A 19,671-nucleotide genomic window follows, 5' to 3' on the forward strand; every position below is an offset into this window, starting at 1 on the left:
AAAGAAATATATTTTTGTTATCATTTTGTGTATCTTCATCATATAATTTTATTTCCATATCATTAGCACTCCAAGCTTTATCACTGTTGAGTGCAGGTGAGCTGAATTTAATATCAATATGAGATGAGTAGATACATGTTACATGTTCTGTATTTTTTCATGCTTTTGTTTTAAACTTAGCAAATACACACACAAGCATTGATTGTAATAGCTATCATTCTACTATACAAAACAATTTGTCTACAAAACTGCAGTTCAATATTTATGCAAAGCCAGTTGGTAGTGATGTGAATTTGATGTAGGGCCGTGCAAAAGAAATAGATAGCTTAGAGGATATTTGAGGTTGTAGTGAGATGTGGGGCTGTTGTTCGCATCCATATATAGGGCTGGATTACGAATGGAGCTCTAATTATCGCTACCGCTATAACTGCGCTTGACTTAGGCTTTTTGCACATATCAGATACCGCGTGTATTATAATAGTAAAAAGTTTTCATTTGCTCATTTACCCAACGCGCGCAAAAAACAAACTTGGAATATCGCGACCGCGTTAACGTATTCTCCCATAGACTTCAATGAAGCATGAAAAGTGGGGAAAAAACGAACACCCAACAAGTAGCGCAAACCTGATCACATTTTCTCTATTGCGCTAAAACGACATGAAATATTAACATTTAGCATTCCATTGTTCTTCACATAGCAGAATATTTTCTATTTATTGATACATATTTCTATATATATCTGATGGCTTGTTGGTGAAATAAATATATATATATATATATATATATATATATAAAGGATATCTATTTAAAAATACTTAGAACATATTCCCCTATGTCAAGAGCATTGAAATGTGAGATATTTACTGTAAATACACAGTTAAACACATCGGGTGAGATTACAGCGATTTACGCTACCATGACTTCAGAGCTCTGGTTAACTGTTTTGCGATACAAAGAACAGTTACACTCATAATAACACTATTTAATAAAAATTATTAAAAAAATATTGCACACAAAAGGGCGTTAAAGATGTATATGTATGTGTATCTTTGCATTTATATGTGTAAAATGTATTTGCAGACATACTCTATATACACTAATAAACACATCAATATATATGTATACATATATATATATATATATATATATATATATACACACACTGTGAGGCTGATTTATGAAAGGTTTTGCGGACCTGATCCGACAGTGTGGATCAGGTCCGCAAGACCTCGCTAAATGCAGAGAGCAATACGCTCCTTGTATTCCGCATTGCACCAGCAGCTCACAAGAGCTGCTGGTGCAACGCCACCCCCTACTGACTTGCGGCCAATCGGCTGCCAGCCGGGAGGTGTCAATCAACCCGATCATATTTGATCGGGTTGAGTTGCGGCGATTCCTGCCCGCCTCATCAGAGCAGGCGGACAGGGTTATGGAGCAGCGGTCTGTAGACCGCTGCTTCATAACTGCTGTTTCTGGCGAGTCTTCAGAAACATGGGCCCACTTGATAAATGGGCCTCTATATGTGTATGTGTACATTGGAGCTCTTTGCAGTGTAGATGGAAAACATGAAAAAGAAAATTTATGCCTGATAAATTTATTTCTTCTTAGACACGATGAGTCCCCGGATCATGTTCATTACTTATGGGATATTCACTTCCTGGTCAGCAGGAAGAGGCAAAGAGCACCACAGCAGAGCTGTTAAATAGCTCCTCCCTTCCCTCCCACTCCAGTCATTCGACCAAAGTTAGGAAGAGAAAGAAAAAGCCAAGGTGCAGAGGTGACTGAAGTTTACAATAAAAAAACATCCTGTCTAAAAATGACAGGGCGGGCCGTGGACTCCTCGTGTCTAAGAAGAAATAAATTTATCAGGTAAGCATAAATTTTCTTTTCTTCTTAAAGACACAATGAGTCCACGGATCATCTTCATTAGTTATGGGATCCAATACCCAAGCTAGAGTACACGGATGATACGGGAGGGACAGGATACCTAAACGGAAGGCACCACTGCATGAAGAACCTTTCTCCCAAAAGCCGCCTCAGCCGAGGCAAAAGTATCAAATTTGTAAAATTTTGTAAAAGTATGAAGAGAAGACCAAGTTGCAGCCTTGCAAATCTGTTCCACGTAAGCTTCATTTTTTAATGCCCATGAGGAAGCAACAGCCCTAGTGGAATGTGCCGTAATCCTCTCAGGAGGCTGCTGTCCAGCAGTTTCGTAAGCCAAACGTATAATACTCTTCAGCCAAAAAGAAAGAGAAACAGCTGTAGCTTTCTGTCCCCTACGTTTGCCCAAAAATACCACAAACAAAGAGGAAAACTGGCGAAAGTCTTTAGTCGCCATTAAATAAAACTTTAAAGCACGAACTACATCCAAATTGTGCAAGAGCCTCTCCTTCTTAGAAGAAGGATTAGGACACAAGGAAGGTACAACAATTTCCTGATTAATGTTCCAATCAGAAACAACCTTGGGAAGAAATCCAAATTTCATACGTAAGACAACCTTATCCGCATGAAAAATAAGGTAAGGGGGCTCACATTGTAATGCTGAAAGCTCAGACACTCTATGAGCAGAAGAAATCGCTACCAAAAATAAAAACTTTTAAGATAACAACTTGATATCTAAGGAATGCATAGGTTCAAACGGAACCCCTTGAAGAACCTTGAGAACTAAATTAAGACTCCATGGAGAAGTAACTGGTCTAAACACAGGCCTAATTCTGGTTAAGGCCTGACAAAAAGACTGAACATCAGGGACATCAGCTAGACGCTTGTGTAACAGGACAGATAATGCTGAAATTTGACCCTTTAAAGAACTTGTAGATAATCCTTTCTCTAATCCTTCCTGGAGAAAAGATAAAATCCTAGGAATCCTAACTCTACTCCAGGAGTAGCCCTTGGATTCACACAAATAAAGGTATTTACGCCAAATCTTGTAATAAATCTTTCTAGTGACAGGCTTACGAGCCTGAATCAAAGTGTCTATGACTGAGTCAGAAAAATCTCGCTTGGCTAGAATCAACCGTTTAATCTCCAAGCAGTCAGCTTCAGAGAATGTAGACTTGGATGATGGAAAGGTCCCTGAATCAGAAGATCATTTTGAAGCCTCCAAGGAGGTAGAGCCTGCATACCAGATCCTGCGAGGCCAGGCCGGTGCTATGAGAATCACTGAAGCCCTTTCCTGTTTGATCCGGGCAATCACTCGCGGAAGGAGAGAAACAGATATGTTAGATTGAAGGACCAAGGGGCCACCAGAGCATCTATCAGCTCCACCTGAGGATCTCTGGATCTCGACCCATACCTGGGAAGTTTGGCATTCTGCCTGGATGCCATGAGATACAACTCCGGCTGACCCCATTTGAGGATCAGATGGGAGAACACTTCCGGATGAAGTTCCCACTCCCCCGGATGAAAGGTCTGTCTGCTCAGAAAATCCGCCTCCCAGTTGTCCACCCCTGGGATGTGAATTGCCGACAGACAACAAGAATGGGCCTCCGTCCACTGAATTATTTTGAAAACCTCATTACCAAGGAACTCCTTGTTCCTCCCTGATGATTGATGTAGGCCACTGACGTTATGTTGTCCATCTGGAACCTGATAAACTGAACTGAAGCTAGCTGAGGCCAGGTCAGGAGAGCATTGTAGATCGCTCTCAGTTCCAGAATGTTTATGGGCAAAAGAGACTCTGTCTGAGACCATATCCCCTGAGTCCTTAGGGAGCCCCAAACTGCTCCCCACCCCTGAAGGCTGGCATCTGTTGTCACAATCTCCCAAGATGGTCTGCAAAAACATGTTCCCTGGGAGAGATCTAGAGACAACCACCAAAGAAGAGACTCCCCTGTCTCCTGTGCCAATAGAAGTCGAGGGGACAAATCCAAATAAGCTCCGTTCCATTGTTTGAGCATGTCCAACTGCAGAGCTCTGAGATGAAAGCGAGCAAACAGGACGATGTCCATTGCCCCTACCATCAGACCTATTAACTCCATGCACTGGGCCACAGAAGATTGCAGAGCTCGACAAGTATTGATAATCTTTAATTTACTGACTTCTGTCAGAAAAATCTTCATAGACAGAGAGTCTATGATGGTCCCTAGGAAGGTCACTCTTGTATGAGGAACTAAAGAGCTCTTTTCTAGATTCACCTTCCACCCGTGTGACCTTAGGAAAGCCACTACCAGGTCCGTGTGTGATTTTGCTAGCTGAAAGGATGGCACCTGAACTGGGATATCGTCCAGATACGGCGCTACCGCAATGCCTCTTGAACTAAGCACCGCAAGAAGAGACCCCAGAACCTTTGTGAAGATTCTGGGAGCCGTGGCAAGACCGAAAGGAAGAGCCACAAACTGGAAATTCTTGTCTAGAAAGGCAAACCTTAAGAACTTGTGATGATCCCTGTGAATGGGAACATGCAGGTACGCGTCCTTTAAATCTACTATTATCATAAACTGACTCTCCTGGGTCAAGGGAAGGATGGAACGAATAGTTTCCATCCTGAAGGATGGCACTCTGAGAAACTTGTTTAGACTCTTGAGGTCTAGAATTGGTCTGAAGGTTCCTTCCTTCTTGGGAACCACAAACAGATTGGAATAGAATCCCATACCTTGATCTTGAGGTGGAATGGGAACAATCACTCCCAGAGCTAAGAGGTCTTCTACACAATGTAAGAATGCCTCTCTTTTTTTGTCTGGTCTGCAGATAACCTTGAAATTAGAATTCTGCCCCTTGGAGGACAAATTTTGAACTCCAGCTTGTATCCCTGAGGCACTAATTCTATAGCCCAGGGATCCTGAACATCCCGAACCCAGACTTGAGCGGAAAAAAAAGTCTGCCCCCTACCAGATCATTTTGTCCCGGATCGGGGGCAAAACCTTCATGCTGTCTTGGAGTCATTGGCCGCCTTCTTGGATTGTTTACCCTTATTCCAAAATTGGGTGGGTCTCCAATTAGATTTAGCTTGTTCCTGCTTAGTTGAGGGAGAAGAGGAAGAGAATACCTTGAAGTTGCGTAAGGAACAAAAATTACTTTGTCTTCCTTTCTGCCTAATCTTTTTGTCCTGAGGGAGAAGGTGACCCTTACCTCCCATAATGTCAGAAATAATCTCTTTCAGCTCAGGACCAAACAGGGTCTTTCCCTTGTAAGAGACAGCTAGAAGCTTTGACTTAGATGAAACGTCCGCAGACCAAGGTTTCAGTCATAAGGCCCTGCGAGCCAAGATAGAGAAACCTGAAATTTTGGCCCCCAACTTAATAACTTGAAGGTTGGCATTAGCTAGCTTAAAAACCTTTATCCTGTCCTGGATCTCGTCCAAGGGAGTTTCTCGTCTGAGGGCATCAGCCAGAGCATCAAACCAGTAGGCTGCCGCACTCATGATGGTAATTATACAGACCGCCGGTTGCCACTGCATACCCTGGTGAACATACATTTCCTTGAGTAGACCCTCTAATTTTTTGTCCATTGGATCTATAAAGGCACAGCTATCCTCTATAGGGATAGTATTTCTCTTAGCCAAGGTTGAAACAGCTCCTTCTACCTTAGGAACAGTTTGCCAAACCTCTTTAACTGAGTCAGCTATAGGAAACATCTTCTTGAAAATAGGAGGAGAGAAAGGAATACCGGGTCTCTCCCATTCTCTATTAATAATTTCAGAGGCCTTCTTAGGAACTGGAAAAACATATGTAAAGGAAGGTACCTCATAATATCTGTCTAATTTGCTAGACTTTGGGGGGACAACCATCTCTGTGGAGTCACTATCATCTAGGGTAATTAAAACCTCTCTAAGTAAGAGACGAAGATGTTCCAGTTTAAACCTGAAAGATACCACTTCTGAGTCGGTCAAAGGTAACACCTCCTCCGAATCTGAGATTTCTCCTTCAGATGCCAGAGCAGGAACCTCTTCCTCAGATCTGTGAGAAGAGACTTCTGAGATAGCTACCACAGCATCAGAAACCTCGCTAACTGCAGAAATGGACTTTCTCTTGCGATGGCCCTGCAACATTAGAAAGGCAGACAGAGCATCAGAGATAGTAGTAGACATAAGAGAAGCTATGTCCTGTAGTGAAATTCCAGAAGGAACTACAGTAGACGTGCAGGGCACTGCTGGTGAGGGCGATAATTTTTGGGACACTTAAGGAGAAAGTTGCTGCAGAAATTGACCCTCATCAGAGGACTCTTGGACAACATCTGTCTGAGAGGAGATTGGCTCAGCAAAAATGTTATCTCTAAAATTCACAGTCCTTTCAATACATGTAGGACAGAAAGGGATTGGTAGTTCCACATTTGCATCAAGATTGGTATTGATCAGAAAAAATACTGGGAATAACAATAAAATAAAATTATCAAAAACCGTTACTGTCTCTTTAAATTTAAACGTTTTTTCTTTCTCTTGACAAACTGCTAATTTTGCTGTAGTTATAAAACGGTTAGAAAATGTAAGCAATAATTAAACCTCTGCACCACAGCAACCTGCTGAGGTGCTCCTACCTTAACCAATGCTACTGGATCCCTTGTAGAAACGATCCGTTACTGCAACCTGCCAGAAAAAACGAACTGGGACCACATCTGTGCTAAAAGCACTTGAAAAGTGTTCTACATGCTGCTCTAGCCCAGATAAATCCCAGTACAGCACATCTGAAGACCTGCAACTGCTTGGAAATAGTGCTACAAGCAGAGGCTCCAAAAAACAGTAAGTCCCGCCCTTCATGGGCGTGCTGCAAGTCTCTGCTTCCCTCTCAGGGAAAAAACTAAAGTGAAACCACCAGAGCCCTCCATTATATTATAGTGAAAATAAAAATAGCAACATAACTCCAGCCCCAGTGCCTGCACCTAATCACTGCCTTCTGACTTCTTTTCTGAAAGTCTGAAACTGTCCCCACATAATTAAGGTTTACCATTAACCCCTTATATACTGTAGTGCTAATATAACAAACACTGGGACTCCTTAGATCCCAGAAAAAGGCAGCACTTACCTCAAACACTGCCTGGCAGTAGGGCAGTTCCCAAGCTTGAGAGGTCCGCTCCCTCACATTGGCCTGAGAGATAAGCAATGCTGAGTCAGTGATAATCTCAGGCTGAAGGATATGGGGCAGCTGAAAATGGGAGGCGCAGTGAGAATTATGTCCCACAAGTTCCCATAGCTCTAAAGCCACTAGAGCTCTACTGTAGAGACTGATATGGACTAGGCTACACCCCAGAACAAAGTAGCACTCTCTGGCACTACTCATAAAACAAAAAACTCTTGATTAAAGAATCTAATCTAACACCTCACTTTACCTGCTTCCCATCACTAACGTAGGCAAAGAGAATGACTGGAGTGGGAGGGAAGGGAGGAGCTATTTAACAGCTCTGCTGTGGTGCTCTTTGCCTCTTCCTGCTGACCAGGAAGTAAATAAGTAATGAAGATGATCCGTGGACTCATCGTGTCTTTAAGAAGAAAATCATATTTATGCAATATTCATTTTAAATAAAGGTTTTAAATTTGTATTTATTGCAAATATTTCACATTCTAGTGTTCTGCACGTAGGGCAGTGTTTCCCAAACCCAGTCCTCAGGACCCTTACTCAGGCCAAATATTAATTATATCTTAACTAGAACACAGGTAAAATAATCAGCTAATGGGTGAGCTGATTGCTTGACCTGTGCTCTAGTTAAGATATTATGAATACATGGCCTGAGTAAGGGTCCTGAGGACTGGATTTGGGAAACACTAACATAGGGGAATATGTTCTAAGTATTTCTAAATAGATATTCCTATATATATCTGTATATATCAATCCATATATATATATATATATATATTATATATTTTCTTAAAAAACCATCATATATATGTAGAAATATTTATGAATCAATTGAACATATTCTGTTATGTGAAGAACATTGGAATGTGAAATATTAATTTATTTCATCAGGTTAACGAACTTGAGAATATGCAATCAGGTTTGCACGAGAGTGGGATGTTAGGTTTTTTTCCACTCTTTTTTTCTCCATTAACTTATATGGGGAAATTTTGTGAATATGCTCGCGATATTCTAAGTTCGGCTTTTTGCGCACGTCGGGTTACTGTGCAAGTGAAAACAGTTTACTTTCAACTCATAATACAAGTGCAAAAAGCTTGCTTCTAGTGCAATTAGCTCTCAAATGGGAGCGTTAATTATTGCTGCACTTGTAATCTGGCCCATTATTAAATTTGAATATTGGCTAAAAATTATTTTACATGTTTTCAGCTACTTAACTGCAAAGGGCTCCAATGCACTTAGATAGATAGATAGATAGATAGATAGATGGATAGATAAAGTCATTTGCAGCCTTTTTTCTAACACCTGAGACCTCATATCTTTGAGCCCTTATAACTTTTTTATGCATTTTTAAAAAAAATATTTTTATTAGATAGTACTACTATGGGGCCTATGTATCAAAGGTCTTGCGGACCTGATCTGACAGTGCAGATCAGGTCTGCAACACCTCGCTGAATGCAGAGAGAAATACGCTCTCCGTATTCAGCATTGCACAAGCAGCTCATGTAGACTCGCGGCAAATGGGCCGCCAGCAGGGAGGTGTCAATCAACCTGATAATACTCAATCAGGTTGAATTGTGGCGATTCCTGTCCGCCTCATTAAAGCAGGCGGACAGGGTTATGGAGCAGCGGTATTTAGACTCGCCAGAAGCACGGGCCCACAAGCTCCATATGGAGCTTGATAAATGGGCCTCTATGAGTGTAACTGTACTTTTAAATGTATTTAACATTTTTTTTGTGGAACTTTTTATTCAAGTGTAACAGTTAACCAGAGCTCTAAGGTCGCGCTAACTTGACGTAATACGTACGATCCACGATATACCTGATTTCGCTCATGCGCAATGCCACTTATAATCTAGCCTTTTCTGTTTGTTTCAAGTATTTTATCAAAAAATATTAAAATAGCAGTACTTAAAAAAAATATATAAAAAATGTTCCTCAGTATGTTAATATGTAGAGATGACATTCCATGAGGGGCTTGTCTGTAACTACCAGATTGTTGTATTATTGTTTATGGCCAACTTGCTGTCAATAGTTGCCATCAACAGACTTTTTTGGGAATTATTTTATGTAGATAAACTATTTTTGTCCCCAGGAATCGGACCTGACCTTCCGTTTGGCCAGTGGCCTTGTCATCTGGCAGTCAATGTGGGAACATAGACATCCTGAAGTCCCCGCCTTTACAGCCCTGGTGAAACCCATTCGAAATATCATCACAGGTATATTGAGCACTAGATGTAGGTACTATTACAACTTTGATATATATATATATATATTGTATGTTGCATATGTAGACACTAATAATCCAAAAACATCTTCCTTTAGTGGGGATTTTTCTCATAACAATTATATCATTTATGTAATAAGCCATGTAAATTTTATTTATTCCACATGAAATTTGTTTTGTAGCAAAAAGAAGTTCTCCATGCAACACTCAAAATCAAACAGTGGGCTCTCCCAAACCAGACACCCAGGTAAAAATGTGTTATCTGTAGCACATTACATTTGTTTTCAATAGTAATGAGAATGCTTAAGATTGATAAATTTTACTTATTCAACATAGAAACATAGAATTTGACAGTAGATAAGAACCAAAAGGCCCATCAAGTCTACCCATATTACATTTTACGGTTTTCTTAAGATAGCCTTTTGTATGTCCCAGGCATTTTTTTTTATTATTTTACGGTCTCTGTGTTTACTACTTCTATTGGAAGTTTAGTCCAACAATCCGCCACCCTTTCTGTAAAAAAAATGCTTCCTCACATTTTCTTCAATCTGATACCTTCTAAATTAAGATTGTATACATATTTAGCTCAAAGAGTCTTTCTTTGTTATATTTTAGAGCATGTACCATTTTAGTAGCCCTCCTTTGGACAAATTCTAGTTTATTTATATCCTTAGAGATATGGGGGCCTATTTATCAAGCCGTCAACCGCAAATACGCTGGAATTTCGCAGCGTAATTTTGGAGAGCCTGATTCGACTTATTTATCAAAGGCTACAGACCGGCAAAAGTACAATTTTGTGACATAACATACGATCCGCCGGTCTCATTCCGACACAGATCGTTACGTCACTACAGATGTTCCGAATGCAAATTCGGCACTATCTGGCTACTTTTGCTAGTTAACAAATTCCTAGCAGGTAAGCTCGCCACTATTCCAGCCCAGCGTATCTGGTTTTCAATCCGCCGCCCTGGAGGTGGCGGATGCCATAGGCATTGATGGGAGTCTGAAAGCAGCGAAAGCTCATGTTCGCTGCTGCCCGATACCCCATTGATTCCTATGGGAGAATAAAAGTTATGTTTACACCTAACACCCTAACATAACCCCTGAGTCTAAACACCCCTAATCTGCCGTCCCCTACACCGCCACCACCTACATTATACTTATTAACCCCTAATCTGCCGCCCCTACACCGCTGCCACCTACATTATATTTATTAACCCCTAATCTGCCGCCCCCTACACCTCCGCCACCTACATAAAGTTATTAAACCCTATCCTGCCGCTCCCAGAGCCCACAGCAACTAAATAAATGTATTAACCCCTAAACCAGCCCCCCACATCGCCATAAACTAAATTAACCTATTAACCCCTAAACCTAACAACCCGCTAACTTTATATTAAATATTAACTCATCCCTATCTTATAAAAAATTACTAATTTACAAAAAAGTAAGTTACAAAAAATAACAAACACTAAGTTACACAAAAAAAATAAACACTAAATTACAAAAAAGAAAAAAGAAATTATCAAACCTTTAAACTAATTACACCTAATCTAAGGGCCCTATGAAAATAAAAATGCCCCCCAAAATAAAAAAAAAAACCTAGCCTACAATAAACTACAAATAGCCCTTAAAAGGGCATTTTGCGGGGCATTGCCCCAAAGTAATCAACTCTTTTTCCTGTAAAAAAAAATACAAATACCCCCCCAACAGTAAAACCCACCACCTACACAACCAACCCCCCAAATAAAAAGCTAACTAAAAAACCTAAGCTCCCCATTACCCTGAAAAGGGCATTTGGATGGGCATTGCCCATAAAAGGGTATTTAGCTCTATTGCAGCCCAAGTCCTAATCTAAAACTAAAACCCACCCAATGAACCCTTAAAAAATCCTAACACTAACCCCAGAAGATTTACTTACAGTTTTGAAGATCCAACATCCATCCTCCAAGAAGCTGGGAGAAGTCCTCAATGAAGCGGCTGAAGTCTTCATCCAAGCCTGCAGAAGTCTTCACCCAGACAGCATCTTCTATCTTCATCCATCTGGTGCGGAGCGGCTCCATCTTCAAGACATCCGACGCGAAGCATCCTCTTCCGACAAGCTTTCATCCTATTGGCTGATCCAATCAGCCAATAGGATTGAGCTTGCATTCTATTGACTGATTGGATCAGCCAATAGGATGAAAGCTCAATCCTAAAGTCTGATTGCAACAGCCAATAGGATTTTTTCAACCTTAATTCCGATTGGCTTATAGAATTCTATCAGCCAATCAGAATCTAAGGGACGCCATCTTGGATGAAGTCATTTAAAGGAACCTTCATTCGTCTGTAGTCGTTGTCAGAAGAGGATGCTCCACGTCGGATGTCTTGAAGATGGAGCTGCTCCGTGCCGGATGGATGAAGATAGAAGATGCCGTCTGGGGGAAGACTTCTGCGGGCTTGGATGAAGACTTTGGCCGCTTCATTGAGGACTTCTCCTGGCTTCTTGGAGGATGGATGTCGGATCTTCAAAACTGTAAGTAAATCTTCTGGGGTTAGTGTTAGGATTTTTTAAGGGTTTATTGGGTGGGTTTTAGTTTTAGATTAGGACTTGGGCTGCAATAGAGCTAAATGCCCTTTTAAGGGCAATGCCCATCCAAATGCCCTTTTCAGGGCAATGGGGAGCTTAGGTTTTTTTAGTTAGCTTTTTATGTGGGGGGTTGGTTGTGTGGGTGGTGGGTTTTACTGTTGGGGGGGGTATTTGTATTTTTTTTTACAGGTAAAACTTAGTTTTTTGTAACTTTGTAATTTTTTAGTGTAGATTTAAATTATTTGAGTAGGGTTAGGTGTTTAAATATATAATATAGTTAATTTAATTTGTAGTTTAATGTAATTTTAGTATACAAGTTAGGTTAGATTAATTTTTATTTTAATATAGTTTAATGTAATTTTATTATAATAGTTAGGGTAGGTTAATTAATAGTTTAATATAGTTTAATGTAGTTTTATTATAATAGTTAGAATAGGTTAATTAGTAGTTTAATATAGTTTAATTTAAATCTAAAGGTAAGTTTAAATTTATTATAAGATAGGGATGAGTTAATATTTAATATAAAGTTAGCGGGTTGTTAGGTTTACGGGTTAATAGGTTAATTTAGTTTATGGCGATGCAGGAGGCCGGCGGTTAAGGGGTTAATACATTTATTTAGTTGCAGTGGGCTCCGGGAGCGGCAGGATAGGGGTTAATAACTTTATGTAGGTGGCGGCAGTGTAGGGGGCAGCAGATTAGGGGTTAATAAGTATAATGTAGGTGGCGGTGGGCTCCGGGAGTGGAGGAATAGGGGTTAATAAGTTTATTAGAGTGGTGGTGGGCTCCAGGAGAGGCGGTTTAGGGGTTAATAACTTTATTTAGTTGCGGCGGGTTCCGGGAGCAGCGGTATAGGGGTTAAACAGTTTAGTATAGCGTGGGTGTTTAGTGACAGGGTACAAATAAAGCTGGGAAAAAGCCGAAGAGCAGCGAGATCGATGACTGCTAGTTAACAACAGTCCGCTGCTCATCGGCCCGTACTTGGTGCGCAGCTTTTTGACAGCTTTTTTGTTAAATATGGAGAACGTATTCAGGTCCGAGGCAGCAAAGTTAGGCGATGTCAGTATTGGTGCCGGCGAATGCAGCACAGTTGACGGCTCATGGTCTCGAGAACTGTACACAATATGTCAGATAAGGCCTAACTAGTGATCTCTTTTTTGTATCATCAGCAAACAAGCACACTTTCCTCTGGAGCCCACTTTCAATATGACTAATAAACATGTTAAACAAAACAAGCCCAAGAACTGACCCTTTTTGAACACCACCAATAACTGACCTCTCATTTGAATATACTCCATTAAATGAAACCCTCTGCCTTCTGTCCTTAAGCCAGCATTCTACCCACTTAGCATCTTCTCCAAGGCAATACATTTTGTAAATAAGTTTATTGTGTTGGGCAGTGTGAAAAGCTTTGTTAAAGTCTAGATGCACTACATATATCTCTCCTCCCTGGTCTTTTAATTTAGTTACATGGTCAAAGAAATCAATTAGATTAGTCTGACATGATCTTCCAGCAGCAAGACCATGCTGTCCTTTGTCTTCTAAGTTGTTTGTCTGAAGACACAAGTTTTTCCTTTAAAAGAGATTCCATTAAATTCCCTGCAAAACTGACTGACCTATGGTTAGCAGAATTTTTCCTATTACTCTGTTATGAAGAGGGACTATATTAGCAATGTCCTATCTTTTGAACAACTCCTATTAACAGTGACTGGTTAAATAAATCAGCTAATGGAGTAGCTATCACGGATCAAAGTTCTCTTAGAACCCTTGGATTAATATTATCTGGAGCCACAGACTTATTTATTTTTATTTTTGATAAAGCACTTGAAATCTCTTCCTTTGTAAAAAGAGAAGTACTACACACATTGCCATTTAAAGAAACTTCCCTTAATAGAATTTCCCTATCTTTACAATCTGTTGTGAAGACTGAACAAAATAAATCATTTAGACAGTTTGCTATTCGTTTATCTCCTTCCACCACGCTATGATCATCAGTCTTTAGTCTTACTATCCCTCCCCTAGTTTTTCTCTTTTCACTGATTGTGCTATTCTCTCTTCTGCATCAGCTTTAGCATTTTTTGATTAACTGCTTTGTAATTTTTTTGTTGGGTTTTCCATTTTTCCCTATCCTCTCTGAGCTGGTGTGTTTGATTTTTTTATACACTGTCTTTTTGTCTTAACTGTATGTGCACTTTTCTTGAAAACAATATTGATTTTCTTTTACAAACAAACTTAGTTGCATCTAAAATAGCATTCTTAAAATATTCCCACTGTTCTTGCGCTCCTGTAATCTGTGCCATCCCTTTTATAGAATCATTTAGATATTTGCCCATCTAAGGAAAATCATCTATTTTAAATCGAAAACTTTTGTTTTGCTATGGTTGCTCAATAGCTTTGCATACAGACTGATGATCACAAGAGCCTAAGTTCTGTCATGATCTGGGGGACAGTTTTGTCATGCTCTGGGCTACAGTTGGGTATATTCACACATCCCCCCCTTCTCTAATTTAAATTGCCACTAAAATCTTTAAATTCATTACTCAGAACCCCTGTCCCTTTAAAACCCAAAAGCAAACCATCCCTTATACAATCTAGCATAAAGCCAAACCAGGCTTTGATAGCTGACAAAAACATATCCTCTCTCTTTGCACCACTTCTGTAACCAAGTTATAAGCTGCATTATTCCTACTTCCTGTTAATACACAGGAACAACAGCAGAAAAAGACATACTACAGCCACATGATATAAACAATTTCCTAGTTTAAAAAACTCACTTGTACAGCAAAAATAGCATTACTAGCCAGATCATTTGTACCTAGGTGGGCAATTACATGTAACTTCCTGTCCTTTCTGGCCACCATTACAATCCTTGAAATACGATATAAATCTCTATGAGCAGTAGCACCTGGAAGACATCTAAACTCTATCAAATCTCCTTTATTATCACCTATATGTATATTTCTTAAAATGGAGTCACCTATTAACAATGTCTTGCAGAAATGTACATTTGCAGCTCTTACCTTGGTTTTCTTGTTTTCAGAATCAGAAACTCAGACTTGCTGTTACACTGTCAGAAGTATTAGTAGCTCTTCACCACTGTTGTCAGCAGTAAGAGCAGCACAGGAGTTTTTCAAAGGCAGAGGATTAGGATTATGGGCGCCATGTACTAAATGGCGGGCGGACAGCTTCTCAACTCGCGAAGCTGTCCGCCCGCCTTTGCTACATACGGGCAGCGGATCTGTTGATCCGCTTGCCCGTATGTATCATTACACACTGATCGGAGTGTGTAATGCCCGCCCCTTCAATTGTGCGACCAATCACGCGACTGAAGGGGCTGTCAATCACAGAGAGTGAGCGTGCTCTCTGGGATTTTGCTTCGCCAGCTAAGAGGTGGCGTAAGGTGTAGGAAGCAGCTGCTTCTTACATTGCGGGAAGCAGGCTTGCATATGCGAACCTGCCCCGCAAAGGCTCCGGAACAGCTTTCGCTGCTTCGTACATGGAGCCCTATGTCTTTGTTCTACTGGTTTTATCCTTCTCGAGCCAACAGTTGTCCATCTCCTTTTTACTTAGTCTCTGGGGTAGAGGTGTAACTGCTTACACACTCTGAATCTCCAGAATACTGAACGATCAAACAGGGCAAAGCATCAATTGCACTGAATATGAGACATTTTATATATATATATATATATATATATATATATATATATATATATATATGTGTGTGTGTGTGTGTGTGTATATTGATTTTTATATATATATATATATATATATACATATATAATATCTATTATTTAAATTAAATGAATAAAAGATTTAACTTTCTGTCCGATGAACTCTGAATAACTCCTTAAATAACTCTTTCACTTAATGCTATCCTTTTTATATGAGATCCTTATTTATATGAGATGCTTTGCAAAGCTAATACAATAGCCTTCATAGATAGTGAATACAAAATACAGTATTTATATTTTAAGCAGCAATTTATGGCATTTTAAAACACAATCAGAGCTTAAAACTAACTAAAAATAATAACTATGTAACAGGAAGCAATCACATATGTTAGATCAGATATGTAATTTGGTTTGAATGTCATTCTTCAAATAATTTTATCCAGACACCAGACATTAACAGATATATGTTTCTCTACATTGTGTTATTGGTTACCTTTTCTCTGCTTTTTACAATAAAAGGGTTATGACGTTGTGTCTGAACTGGATCAGCTAGATTCTATCTCTCCTCGCGCCACAGGATCAAGTTGCCACAGAGCCAATTCTTTTGATGGATGCACCTCATCCCAAACACAGCAAGATAAAGGGCATCCTCCCCTTACAAGGTACTGCATTTCCAACAATGAAGATCAGTGAAACGGGAATATTTGATTACAGAACATTTAAATGCAGAAAGCATAAGCATGCATGCTATAGCGCTGATGTATATATTGGTGCTTTATAAGTAAATGTAATTGTTATCATTTTTATTATTATAAGTAATTATTAATAATAATAATGATAATAATAATGGGAGATCCTATAAAATTATCTTTAACACTGAGTAAAAACATTGCAGTGAAAAAATATTTATTTATTACTCATTGTAATATTCCAAGATACCATTACTCATAGGTAGGGTTTCTACTCAAGCCAATAGGACAAATACTTCTGTTAACATAGATCACTTAATATTTACTGCAGCATTTTGTGTTGGTCAGCTTATTATGTGAATGTCAGTGAAGTAATATGTTTTTGTTGGGGGGTGGGCAGGTCAGAAAAGTTGTCAGTTTAGGCTTGCTAGCAGCCTTTTCACTGTTGAAGCCCTAGGAGGTCTTATAGTAAAGGCCTGTCTGTCCATATATGTATATAGATATACACTCACATATAACTTTATTTGGCCTCCGGTCACTGTCAATTAAGTCTGTCCCTTGTTCAGTTTAGTCTGTATTTGGTTTAATAATATTGTGTACAGAGGCCGCTGTTGCTTTTCATTTGACTACATTGTCATTACCAGTGTCATTGCTTACTGTATTGTAAGTTTTTTGTAGTCTTCTTTATCCATGGTCTTCTTTTAAATTGAAGGTTAGACAGGTGTCAGGTAAGGGGAAGCCATGATATATGATATACAATACCAGGGAGGGTAGAATCTGTACTAGTACTAGGGTACTGTATTAAAGGGCTACAACAGGGCAAAAAGAAAATGCTCTACTATGTTATTAATGCATGACCATTTGTTTAACCCTTGCAAAAGTTACATATACTTTACAACAAAGGTACCCAAGAGGACAAAGTCAATTTGATAATAGAAGTGAAGTTAAAAATTAGATGAATCAAACTTTATTTTTGACTTTCCTATCCCTTTAAGCAATCAAAATGGCTAAATTATACTGTTAGTATTTTATGCAATTTGGGGTGGATTGGAGGGAGTGAGGCTACGCAAACCATAAATGGGCATAACACTGCTGCAGAGTGTCCCTGGAATTTCTTTTCATATGTTGGCACCTATGTGTAAATAAATAAGTAAAGATAGATAGATAGATAGATAGATAGATAGATAGATAGATAGATAGATAGATACATACATAGATAGATGATAGATAGATAGATAGATAGATAGATACATAGATAGATGATAGATAGATAGATAGATACATAGATAGATGATAGATAGATAGATAGATAGATAGATAGATAGATAGATAGATAGATAGATAGATGATAGATATGTAGGCTATTTTGGTGACATTAAAGGGATATAAAACCCCAAAATGTTCTTCATAAATTCAGACAGAGCATACCATTTAAAAAAAAAAGTTTCCAATTTAATTATATTATTACATTTGCTTTGTTCCCATGATGTTCTGTGTTGAAGAGATATCTAGGTAGGCATCTGGAGCACTACATAGCTGGAAATAGTGTTGCCATCTAGTGCCCTTGTATATGGATAACATTCTTGCAAAACTGCTGCTATATAGTGCTCCAGAAATGGGCCGGCTCAAAAGCATATGTCCTGCTTTTTAACAAAAGATACCAAAAGAACAAATAAAAATGAATGATGTAAAAAAATTAGAAAGTTGTTAAGCATGCTCTATCTGAATCATCAAATAAAATATTTGGGTTTCATGTCCCTTTAATGCATCACAATTGTTGTGATTAGATTAATTATGTGACTTTTTTATATTATCTTTATTTTACATAGTATTTTTTTAGCATACAATTTAATTTGTGTCTGATAAGAGCATCAGATGTAGGGAGAACAAATGTTTATATCATATTTAATAAATTAGGTTTTCTATTAAATTTCTCTTTTTTTCCAGGGCATCAATGGTGATCCCTCCTTGTCAGAAATCTCGTTATGCCACTTATTTTGATGTGGCAGTACTGCGATGCCTGTTGCAACCTCACTGGGCTGAAGAGGGCACTCAGTGGTCCCTCATGTATTACTTGAACCGACTTAGGCACATGCTAGAGGAGAAGCCAGAGAAATCCTCTGAGCCAGAAGAGCCCCCTCTGCCCCGGCCTCGCAGTAGCTCCATGGTGGCTGCAGCACCCTCCCTGGTGAACACACACAAAACCCAGGCAAGTGGATAATCCTACATACAGAATACAGACACAGACACACAGTCTTATGCACAGTACACATATTCACACATCATACACAATACAGACACAGACACACAGTCTTATGCACAGTACACATATTCACACATCATACACAATACAGACACACAGTCTTATGCACAGTACACATATTCACACATCATACACAATACAGACACACAGTCTTATGCACAGTACACATATTCACACATCATACACAATATAGACACACAGTCTTATGCACAGTACACATATTCACACATCATACACAATACAGACACACAGTCTTATGCACAGTACACATATTCACACATCATATACAATACAGACACAGACACACAGTCTTATGCACAGTACACATATTCACACATCATACACAATACAGACACAGACACACAGTCTTATGCACAGTACACATATTCACACATCATATACAATACAGACACAGACACACAGTCTTATGCACAGTACACATATTCACACATCATATACAATACAACACAGACACACAGTCTTATTCACAGTACACATATTCACACATCATATACAATACAGACACAGACACACAGTCTTATGCACAGTACACATATTCACACATCATACACAATACAGACACACAGTCTTATGCACAGTACACATATTCACACATCATACACAATACAGACACACAGTCTTATGCACAGTACACATATTCACACATCATACACAATACAGACACACAGTCTTATGCACAGTACACATATTCACACATCATACACAATACAGACACAGACACACAGTCTTATGCACAGTACACATATTCACACATCATATACAATACAGACACAGACACACAGTCTTATGCACAGTACACATATTCACACATCATATACAACACAGACAAACAGTCTTATGCACAGTACACATATTCACACATCATACACAATACAGACACAGACACACAGTCTTATGCACAGTACACATATTCACACATAATATACAATACAGACACAGACACACAGTCTTATGCACAGTACACATATTCACACATCATATACAATACAGACACAGACACACAGTCTTATGCACAGTACACATATTCACACATCATATACAACACAGACACACAGTCTTATGCACAGTACACATATTCACACATCATACACAATACAGACACAGACACACAGTCTTATGCACAGTACACATATTCACACATCATACACAATACAGACACACAGTCTTATGCACAGTACACATATTCACACATCATACACAATACAGACACACAGTCTTATGCACAGT

General features: G+C 39.1%; 1 protein-coding gene across 1 annotated transcript in view; it reads left to right on the forward strand.

The window, feature by feature from the left end:
* The window catches only part of UNC80 (unc-80 homolog, NALCN channel complex subunit), a 353,943-nt gene that overhangs the window by 14,349 nt on the left and 319,923 nt on the right, over window positions 1–19,671 (forward strand). The window contains exons 5-9 of the mRNA XM_053713382.1: window positions 9,103–9,226; window positions 9,417–9,481; window positions 9,579–9,587; window positions 15,991–16,133; window positions 18,108–18,369. Of these exons, the coding sequence (XP_053569357.1) occupies window positions 9,103–9,226; window positions 9,417–9,481; window positions 9,579–9,587; window positions 15,991–16,133; window positions 18,108–18,369 (603 nt within the window). The remainder of the gene's footprint in view (window positions 1–9,102; window positions 9,227–9,416; window positions 9,482–9,578; window positions 9,588–15,990; window positions 16,134–18,107; window positions 18,370–19,671) is intronic.

Source organism: Bombina bombina, chromosome 1 (genome assembly GCF_027579735.1).
Source record: "Bombina bombina isolate aBomBom1 chromosome 1, aBomBom1.pri, whole genome shotgun sequence".
Taxonomy (NCBI): domain Eukaryota; kingdom Metazoa; phylum Chordata; class Amphibia; order Anura; family Bombinatoridae; genus Bombina; species Bombina bombina.